The sequence below is a fragment of the Aplysia californica genome, unplaced genomic scaffold (genome assembly GCF_000002075.1).
Source record: "Aplysia californica isolate F4 #8 unplaced genomic scaffold, AplCal3.0 scaffold00158, whole genome shotgun sequence".
Classification (NCBI taxonomy): Eukaryota; Metazoa; Mollusca; class Gastropoda; order Aplysiida; family Aplysiidae; genus Aplysia; species Aplysia californica.
The window spans coordinates 1,019,420-1,031,132 of NW_004797428.1; the positions used below are offsets into that span (position 1 = coordinate 1,019,420).

General features: G+C 36.9%; 1 protein-coding gene across 1 annotated transcript in view; it reads right to left on the reverse strand.

The window, feature by feature from the left end:
* Positions 1-7,766: 7,766 nt before the first annotated feature.
* LOC101846424 (monocarboxylate transporter 12-B) overlaps positions 7,767-11,713 on the reverse strand; it is a 32,418-nt gene continuing 28,471 nt past the window's right edge. The window contains exons 9-10 of the mRNA XM_013082097.2: positions 10,243-10,422; positions 7,767-9,674 (exon numbers count right to left, since the gene is read on the reverse strand). Coding sequence (XP_012937551.2) covers positions 9,670-9,674; positions 10,243-10,422 — 185 coding nt within the window. The 3' untranslated portion in view covers positions 7,767-9,669. The remainder of the gene's footprint in view (positions 9,675-10,242; positions 10,423-11,713) is intronic.

Below are 11,713 nucleotides of genomic sequence, written 5' to 3' on the forward strand. Positions count from 1 at the left end.
GCAGATAAAGTTTGTGGAGAAACTTATTTCTCCGATAACACTGAAAAGCAGGTCGATACAAACAGGGCTCTTTACCAGGGCTGCCCACCCACCAGCCTAAGTTTTTTTGTAATCAACAGATAGAAAATGAGTAAACTGGCTTTAAAATTTGTAATACAGCACTAGAAAATCTTGTTCAATGGGGTGTCAAGGACAGGGGTTGTTGTAGTCCAGTATCGTATATATATCGCGACCGTAATGCTTTCTTGTCGTATCTCCATTTTATTGAACAGTGAAAATGTAAAGCACTGGGGACGAGATGTATGTAACAAACACGGGCGTGATGATACTAAAGGACAGAAAGTTTCTAACACCTTGTTAATCTAATTAATGTTTGCTTTACTCCTGGCTTTGGCACTTCTGAAGTCTAATGTTTTTCTAAGGACAAAGTGGTACAGAGTGACTATAAGGGCTCAATGCACAGAGGGAGTTCACACTGCTAATGTTAGACAGCTGCACGTGACATAGTGACATATAGACTGTCCGGGCATAGTAGTTTTTTTTCTGTTTTTCTCCCCTTATACACCAGGAAAGTGGGTGGTTGGCGGGTGCTTTGGTGTGGTTTGCTTCTTCTTTCCTATCAAACATCTATCGTCCTTACCTCCCCTTCTTTTTTATGTTTGTTACTCTCTTGTAAACCTCTAATCTTCTGGCGCTCATATGACCTTATGCAGTTGTGAGCGCCGTAAAAAACCTCTACTAAAACACCAGGAAATTTGGGGTTGGGATAGCCAAAATGTTTTGAAAATCGGAATCGGGGAGGTATTACGACCATATTTTTGTAAAAGTGAAAAAAAATCGTAACAATTTTGCAGAACTCGTATTGGTGGACAGCCCTGCTTTATTTATGTCCTGGCCATTTTATTTAAACATTTTTTAATGCCCCGAATCAACACAAGTAGGGCCTACCCTGTATTGATAAGTTTATATCATTTTTAAAGTGCCTTCTCCTGATTTAGATCATTTTGAAGGTGGGTTTCAGCCATGCCTGAGGGGGCCAATCCAGGGTGAGAGGGATATACAACATCCCAGCAGAAAGCTTCAGATAATCAAAATTCTCCTTACTCCGGAATCAAACTCTGGTCTCCTGTGTGGGACAGTAAAAAGCCTGAGGGTCCGCTACACCACAGACACCAGTTTGCCATTTCAAATCAGTTTTCTAGCTTTATAACAGCCACTGCGGCATAGCCCCACAAAAACAAAGGTAAGGATAAAATAAACACATGACAGTTGCAAATATACTTGAAGTCAAATTAAAACATTTTAATGTTCTCATCAATTACATGATTTATTCCATCACAATTTAAAAAAGAGACACAAAAAAACAGTGAAATGTCAAAACATTTTTAATGCTTTTATAAAATATATTAATTATATTTCACAAAAACTAAAAAAAAACAGACATAGAAAACAATGCAATGCCAAGGTGTCATGACTCAATAAAATTTCCACAGATTCCCAGGCTAACCACGTACATGTACAAGAATCTTAGAAGCATTAGCTTGTATTGTGAGAAACACTAAACAACGCGCAAAACTTTTTTAAAAAAGGGACTGAACTCATGGAGGTTATGTGGAGTATGTGGTCATGTGAGCTCTGATCAAAATACAAATTCACTGCAAGCTGATCAAAAGGAGGACAAATATAGTTGGTACTTTGTTGACTCGGATGTTCCCCGGTTGTCTGTAAAAAGTTACAGTTTTATAACGCCCTCTAGATGGAGAGTAAAATCAAGCATTATGTCGCAGTTCCAAAAAAAAGAACAAAACAAAACAAAAGAACAAATGAAAAAAAAAAAAAAAAAAAGAACGAAGAATTCCGTTAGACCCTGCTTTTTGGGATGAGTATAAAACAATTCGAGTGACTCATTTTTCTCTCAAAAGGGTTGATTAGCTTGCTGCTAGTTTGCCTTTTTTTTTCTGAGGTGACATATCATAACTTTTGTTCCTCTCTCTTTTAGGAAAAAGATTTAAGTTGGGAGAGGATGAAGGAACATCTTGTGCTGAGAATGTTGTGACAAATGGATAACATTTAATAATAATAATGATAATAAAAAATGACATTTATATAGCGCACAACCCCGATTAAAGCACACAGGCTCTGAGCGCTTTACAATACAGTACAACGTACAACAGTAACATTAAACGTGTTCTGACTAAAAAGAAAATCGAAATATACATCTTATTAATTCATATTATTTACCAGCACATCAATACTATCAACAAGATAATAATTATAATAATAATAATAATGATAATAATAATATAATAATAAATAATAATAAACAGCATTTGTATAGTACAAATGGGTTCTACAATCTTTATACGGTACCGTTCATAGTAGAGTGATGGACAGAATAAGTGGCACCGACGCGAAGCTCACAGAGCCTGTCTATTGAGCACGGACACCTGCTACATATTAAAAAAGCAATTTTTCTTATTCTAGTTATTTTCGCCTTGTCCCTTCATCATACAGCAGAGAAGTATATATAGTACATTGTCACTTATTCACCCCACCTTAAACATCTGATCATCTGTTCCAAACATTACAAACATAATAATTACCCTTGTCTGGTGAACTCAAAGTCATTCAAAACAATATGTGGTTGAAACAATAGTTGCAAAGCGCATAGAGCATAGATGTGTGCTTTATTTGCTATATTAGTGAAATTCTCAATAATCGCTATATATAATTATAACGTACACTATTACTATTATGTACACATATAAACATACAGTTGCTGAAGTAGCACCACAATCATACTGTAATAAAACGTCAAAATCGTTTAGCACGCACACAAGAACCGAGAAGGACATAGACAAGTGAACTCTTCTGAAGCCATAGGAGACAAAATAACCGTTACAAAACATAAAATGATAGCAGACAGAGGCAAAGAAACAATCAAAAAATTAAATCTTACTATCTCAAACAAAAGCAAAAAAAAGCACCATAAATATTGATGGAAATTGTCTACAAACTAAGCCTATCCAGTTCTTTTAACTGGATGATGTAATTTTTTACGGCAACTGGCTCACGGCTGCTATATCGACACCATTTCATGTGTCATGTTCCTTGGCTTTTACACTCTTGGATACCACAGAAATCGAACCTGAGTGTTAATCCTTGAGTTTGGTTTTAGTTTAAAAAGTTTTAATGCACTTGTGTGTATGCACCTGACCTTTGTAACACCACTGCCATTGTAAACGACCAAGACAAATTTCTCCCTGGGAGATGAATAAAAATAGTCATTGTCAAATAGGTCATATAAGAGCCATAGTTTAGGTATCTAAGTACTAAAAAAACCAACACACACAAAAAAACTTAAATGAATCATAAAAAAATAACTAAGGCAAAACTAGAAGGCACAGGCATCTAAAATTTGTACATGGATGGGTGATTCACTTAAGTTAATTTTTTACATTAAAAAATTAAGTTAACCAAATCGCCCATACATGGGCACAATATTGCAAACAAACATTTTTAAGCACACAAATGTTCTTTCACATTTAGGCTTCTCTCATTCTATGCACCTATAATGGGTATCAGCTTATGAACCATCAATAAAGTAGTAAGACGACAACAGCAAAAGCATAAACAATTCCTACTTTCTGGAATATTCTCAGTATCTTTTTGCAATGGGAACGCATAAACATTTAAAAAATACTCCAGCAAACAAAACATAACATTTTTCAAACCAACAAGTCTTTTGATTACACTACAATGGTAGTGTTGAACTGTACTGTGAGTTTACAATATCACTCCTCCTTACTCAAAATGCAAAAAATTTGATTAAAATACCTGGCGCCCATTAGCAAGATCGGTTCGATTCGGTTCGGCTTCGTTCGGCCGTAAAGGCTAGCCAGATTTTCCTCCATGGAGGGAGAAAAGCTACCATTGTGGCACAAACCAAATGAAACCAAGGATGACCTTAAAAAAGAAACCCGTTTGTTTCCAAGACTGCTAGTCAGGTGATCGGTTTGAGGCAGAGGTCTATTTATGGCGCGTGCTGAAGTCACGAGAAACCAAACCGAACCTCTAATGAGCACCGTATGTAAAATGGCAGCATCTGAATACGTCAGATATATACCATATATTCCACTTTTATTGATCTTTGTAGGAAGATTTGGTTTACAATAACATTCATACATAGATAAACAGATTAATACATACAATAATTATATCAATGTTCTTTAATCCACAATGTCACATCGATATAGACTGTAAACATGCTATTGCTGGTTGCCACAGTGCAGCGTCCTGTTTTTTTAGCTAGAGTTATCGTGTCTTGGTCAAGGACACACAAAGGTGACCAGCCACCTAAACATTGTGTCAACGATAGACACTTCTTGTGCGTGGATATCTGAAGATTTGTCTCAGCGATAACAAATGCTAATACTACAAAACTTATATCAGGCGATTGTTTTAGTAAGTGTTTTACGGCACTTGCAACACAATAAGGTCATATAAGTGCCGAAGATAAGAGGTGTTACAAGAGAGTAACAACCACAAAAAAGAAGGAGGGGAGATAAAGACGATAGACGTTTGATAGGAAAGAAGAAGTAAACTACACCAGAGCACCCGCCAACCGCCCACTATCAGGCAATACAAATAAATACGACGTACAGAAGAGTAGAAAGTCATGGAATAATGTCAAGAAACTAGCTCGAGATAAAAGGGAAAGTGGAAAATATTTGTCGGCAACCTATGTTATATCCTGACTCAGGATGAGAAAGGCAAAGACGATGATGCACACAAATAAACAAAATGTCCACATATAAAATCTATCTTTCTGCAACACGTGCATATCATACAAATGAACCGTATCAATTCTACATCTGCAGCGTAGCTAAGATCTATTGGCAGTTTTGGAATGGTCATAGACTCCATAATAGTGAGATTGTGACTCCATAAAAGTGAGAGTGTGGGGGCGGGGTGCTGAGGTATGATGTGGCAAGAGTTTAATGCCCCTTTATTTGTCATTTAGGATAACGTAATAGCCCTCCAAACATAACACCCCTCCACAATAACACCAAACATAACTCCCTCCACAATAACACCAAACATAACATCCCTCCATAATAACACAAAACATAACATCCCTCCACAATAACACCAAACATAACATCCCTCCACAATAACACCAAACATAACATCCCTCCACAATAACACCAAACATAACATCCCTCCACAATAACACCAAACATAACATCTCTCCACAATAACACCAAACATAACATCTCTCCACAATAACACCAAACATAATGTAAATTTTCAGTTTCCAAGGACTTCTCAAGCTATGGAAATTACCAAACTTCTGTGGCAATTTCTCATTACTTCTACTTCTGAAACTAGACGACCCTGACCTCCTTCAGTTGATATTAATAACCCCATATGCCCCAAAATTGCCGAGCGCCTGATTCCATCACGTCGTGACACACATCAAGTGAGTGTTGAGTCTGGGGAGAGGAGAAGTCATTAAAAAATCTCTCTCTGTCTAAATATATTTGACATTGAAAATGTGTACATGAACAAATACTTGAAAACTTTCTGTAAAGTGATCACCTAAAGGGCCATTCCGTGATAATGAAACTATATAGTCACCACGCACGTAACACAGGCATGATGACCTGGCGAAAAGAAAAGCTAAACAGCGATAGAGAGAGCCATTTTATTTGTTTGTTTGGGTTGGGTTTTTTTAGTCAGAGGAAGGTAGCCTCTCACACAAATGCACATAGACAAAAAAAAAAAAGAGAAAGAGAGAAAGAAAAAAACAAACAAGAAAGAAAGAAAGATAAAAAGAAAGGAACAACAAACAAACAAACAAACAAGAAAGAAATGGTTCCATCAAGGCCTAGCGTTTCCTTCAGCATGTCTTCACCTCTATATCACTGCGGATTCATTGTCAATGGGATGGCCCTGAAAGTGAAAGGAATTTAAAGTAGAACAAAACAAGGCCATCACACAAACCGACCTTTTTTTTTTTAGTTTAAGTTTTAAGTAAGAGTTTTACAGCACTTTTAACACAATAAGGTCATGGAAGTGCTGAAGATTACAGGTGTTACAAAAGAGTAACAACCATCCGCATCTGACTCATTTGTAAAAAATATATACACAAGTAGAAACAAAAAGTATAGAAGTGTGACAAAATGTGCCATTCCAATAAACACGGAAACATATTTCCAAGTTGTGCGTCAAGAAAAAAAAAGTAAGTATAATGCAATATTGTAATATATATATATATTATAATAATATATATATATGTATACAATAATACATATATATATATTGATCTATATATATATGTATACAATAATATATATATAATAATATATATATAAGTAAAACAAAGTTTCTCATGGTTAGCAATGCCTAAGACAATATAACAATGTCCACATGGCACAACTCTATAAAAGTAGATGCAAATAAAAAATAAAACAACGGATGAAGGGCTCCAGTACAAAGTCCACTATACAAAACTTTGATTCTCGAAACATGAAAAAAAAAGCTGTGGGGAAATATGATTCCAATGAACAGCTCAGTTTGAGCAAAACAAATATTTTGGATTCATGGGAAGTAAAAAGTTGAAGACGAGTTTTAAGATGAGAAAAATAAATTCATCTGGTGCACCTCAGAGCCAGAATACTGAGAAGGGAAAACCATTGTGGGTTTCATTGACATGGAGCCCTTCGGGCATATTAAAATAAAACATGTGTACGCGTGTCTCTGTATGTGTTTGTGTGTGCATAAGTGTGTCTGGGTAATAATAGTACATAAAAGTTTAAGGTATCCACAGGCTCAGATAGACGCACATTTTGCACACTTAAGTAAATTCTTCTGAGGAACGTTATGTGGTACAAATTGGCTGGAACAGATCTAACTTCGTTTCCATAGCATGAATCAAAACGGAAAGTTCAGAATCCCCCCCCCCCCTGAACACAAGCCATTTACTGGTTTACCTTTGTAAAAGAAATAGATATGAGATCTCTTTCTAAAGAAACAATATCGTCAAAGCGCACTTACAAATTAGCGCTCAAATTCACATGATCATGATAAACATAGACTGCAGATATATATAACATAATTCCATATATTGGCTACTCAGTGTAAGACACTGCCATACGCCAGGTTGAACAGTGATGCATGATGGGACCCTACAGTTAACAGCAGCTATGTATTCATCATACTTCAGTTGGCACCCAACCACCTTGTCCGGTGACGTTGTATTCTGAATAACCAGCTGTGACTCATAATGAAGTTTGTCCCTTCTCTGTACTTCAAAACCATTCCACCTTGAGCGCTACAACTGTCGGATGTCGTAGTAGAAATAGGCAATTGTCATGTCAGAGCTAACAGTTGTTGGTTGTGATCTTACAATTTTGACTTGAGTTATGACGTGTCAAAAATATGTGTGCTTACATTCCTTGTTCAATACTACTAATACTAGTCAACAATGATTAATAAGTTATGTATAAAAGCTTTCTGCTTATCCGTGAATCCGAAGTATCTTTGGTACGGGTAACAATGCTGTCTAGAAGAGCTCACACACAACTACAGAATTAATTATGGTTGTCATTCTCTTATCATTTGTTCAATATGATTCATAATCCTGCACATATATTATATATACTATATAGTCGAACCTGCTATAATGGCCACCTGTAAAAGACAATCACCTGTATAAGACAATCACCTGTATAAGACAGCCACATGTATAAGACAATCACCTGTATAAGACAGCCACATGTATAAGACAGCCACATGTATAAGACAATCACCTGCACAAACAGCCACTTCCCAGTTCCCCACTTGCGTACATTTCACACTACGACAATGACACTGTGTAAGACAGCCACCTGTCTAAGACAGACATTTTTCTCCTCAACGATGGGTGGCCATCTGTCTTAGGCAGCTTCTACTGTAGTATATAATAAAGAAAGTGTGTACATATATATAGTAAACTACACTTAAAACATTAAGGGATACAACTTAAATCTGCAGCATTTCAGATTAACAGATAGAACAATTTCTCACACAAAAAAGATTACCACTCTGTTATTCTCAAAGCTGCTATCTGCTGTTAAGTTTTGAGGTTTTTAGATAACTTGGCGGCACCCTTGCTCTCCTACATAAAGCATGGTAAACGTCTTCAAAATCAATCGTACTTGATTAAGAATCACAACCGCTTCTATTAATGCCTGCGTTATTCTTTCCAACAATGACAACAAGTATTAAAAGACAGTGACATGGCAAACAATACATTAACACAGTTTTGTTTTGTTAACAAGAGAATAAAACATTAACTCTTACAGCCCCAGAAGCATATATATTTCTGGCACGAATTCTCCTTCCACCACACCCAGCTGCATAATATTTTTTAAAAAGTTTATTTCTCTCACAAGGCCATGCCCACCTCAAAATCGGCTACATATTAAAAAAAAAAAAATATATATAGTGCTATCTAATTATATTCTATCTCATGTAATCTTCTAAAACTTCAAACCAAAAAGAGATTTTTAAAATATCTGCAGAAAATTGTAAACACAATCAGAATTGGCCGCGCCTGAGGATTCAAGGACTCCAGCATTACTTGGGCCTTATATGGATGTGAGGGCTGTAAATAGCGAATGCAATCTTTTATGAATCCGAGTAGGTTTATTTTTGACCCGGAAGTGTTAGAAAAATAAATAAACTACTTTCTCTTTCGCTTTGCCACAGATTTAGCCATTTTATGAATATTTTACATGTGTACCCTGTTACGGATTTCGTGAGATCAAGAAAAAAATTCTGTAAAATCGTGGAAAATAACTCCTGGCGTAAATAGTTTTAAAAAGTAAAAACAGTGGTCATGTCAACTTTTGTACTTAGTACTTGAGTAAAGCTTCATCAGGTCATCTCAGGCTTGGGACAATTTGAGATTTTTGTAGTGCAATATAATGGCATGTCATTGCCATGGAAGGATTTTTAAAAAGTCTACACATTACTAGTTGTACTATGGAAACATGAAAACAAAAGAAATAAATTCCCATACAGAAATGGGGTAGAAGGAACGGCTAGCGAAACAAAGCTGCCGTAAATAAAAGGAAAGCATCCAAGGTGAAACTGTAGAAAGTCTGTCAATATTACACCTTTGCAGGAGTTAAGGGGACAACAACATGCTGGAAGTGAGGAATGCCTTGATCACAGCCATTTGTCAGTCAGTCAACCATAACAATAACAACATGATAAGTCAGTCAACTGCTCAATCGATCAACTGTAACAACATCAGCTAATCAACTTTGACAGCCAATCAACTTTGACCATAACAGTATCATCAGTCAAAAGCTCAACTAATCAATTGCAAGCACAATATCATCAACCAATCAGCTGCAGGGACAATATCATCAACCAATCACCTGCTGGGACAATATCATCAACCAATCAGCTGCTGGGACAATATCATCAACCAATCAGCTGCTGGGACAATATCATCAACCAATCAGCTGCGGGGACATGAGTGAAGTTCTTGTAACGGACCAATGGCATCCACCTCTGATGAGCTCCTCTCAGTCTCAGGTTTCCCTCCGGCCATCTCTGACTCAGGACACACGAGCGACCGCTGAAGTGATGGTCCAGACACACCAAATCTGCTTGTTAATCTGTAAAAATAGAAGACATTGAAATAATCCTTGAGACACTTGAAAGAGTCTGCTTTTTTTCAGATATCGGCCAGAGTCTGCTTTTTAATCTGTAAATAGAAGACACATTGAAATAATTTTTCAGACATGGGTGCCTGAAGAAGAAGAAGAAGAAGAAGAAGAAGAAGAAGAAGAAGAAGAAGAAGAAGAACAAGAACAAGAAGAAGAAGAAGAAGAAGAAGAAAACACAATGAAAGTCATTGCAAAGCAAAGGCAGACCAACACGTCAGGCTGAGAGAAAATAATATTCCAAATAAGAACAAGAAGATTGCGCAACACAATTAAGATTTGTTTAACAAAACCTTTCGCATCCGTTCGTTTTATTTTCGTTTTAGTAGAGGTTTTATGGCGCTTGCAACTGCATAAGGTCATATGAGCACCAGAAGAATAGAGGTGTTACAAGAGAGTAACAAACATAAAAAAGAAAAAGGGGAGATAAGGACGAAAAATGTTTGATAGGAAAGAAGAAGCGTTTTATTTCAAATCATTATATTGACTTATTTCTCCACATTTCTCCCCCTTAGTTTACCTGCCACATCTCCAGGTCCTGCAGCCTGGCTGCCAGCGTCCACCACCGACTCTTTCTCTCCCTTCCTGGAGAAATGCAGGAAGCAGTTCCCTACCACCATGAGGAAACCAGCCACCAACATGAGGCCACCTCCGAGGTAGAACGCTTCGTCAAACCCTCCGAAGAAATCACGGAACGCACCTGCAGAAAGTTAAAAAAACAACAAAAACTTGATGACAACACGATAGATATCAAATTGACAGACACCTCCGAGGCAGAACGCCCGTCAAACCCTCTGAAGAAATCACGGAACGCACCTGCAGAAAGTTAAATTAAAAAAAAACAAACTTGATGACAACACGATAGATATCAAATTGACAGACACCACACCACGACTTATCAAAGACACCCCTCCACGACTTTATAGTGCGGTCAAAAATTCGTGGCGCAACTTATTGTGAAATATCTCTTCAACTATCGAACATAGGTTCTCCAATTTGTGCACAGTGGTTTGTATCAATTTGTCTTAACACATCAACATTTTTGTAAACACCTGCTAGCTGTACTATAGAAAATTCCTTATTACAATAATGAAAAATCCAAGCGGGTGGTTTCTACAGACTTTTAATTGGGGCAATATTGCTTTTACTAGCAAGTCCGTCATGTTTTTCTAATCGGGACATTATGCTTATTGAACGCATGTTTTGAGAAACATTAGAGCAAAAACTGCGTTCACTATAAAAAATAATTTCTTGTAACAAGTTTTAGAAGTGAAAAGTATCATTGATGAGCTGTGACGTAGGCCATATGCGTAATCAAAACGTTTGCGAGAAGCAGGAAGTGCTGTGAACAACAACATTTTACGTGTGACAGAGATTTCAAGTATTTCATATAAATCTATGAAAAAAAGTTTTTAAATCTAGCCCCAATTGTTCTGGAACAGTTATATTATTTAGTTCAGACAAATTGATACAAACGGCTGTTCAAAGTATGGATGACACTGATTCACGTGTTTAAGAGATATTGGAGGATAAGTTGCACCACGAATTTTGGACCGCACTAAGGAAAGGAAAAGATATAACTGTGGCAAGTCGTGTGGCTCTGGTGATCAGTGGCGGCGGGAGGGGTGGAAAGAGGGCGGGGCTTAAGCAGTGACCTTAGCGTACAAGAAACCTTTCTTGTACGCTAAGGTTAGTAGTATAGGGTTTTACGGTGCTCGCAACTGCGTAAGGTCATATGAGCGCGCGAAACAAAGTTGGTCTTGTTCACAACAGTTCGCTGTACGGCTGGCTCGGGTCAGTAGTTAAATCTTAAAATGTTAAAAAATCAGTGTAAATATACATATATTTTCAATGTAAAACAATGTTTCTAGTTAACATAAAAATTTGTAATACATGACAATGTAGACGTCTAGTACAATTTTACTTTACAATTTGCCATAAAGGCCAATGGCCTTCATAAAATTCAAAATTCTGCTGGGAACAACGACGGC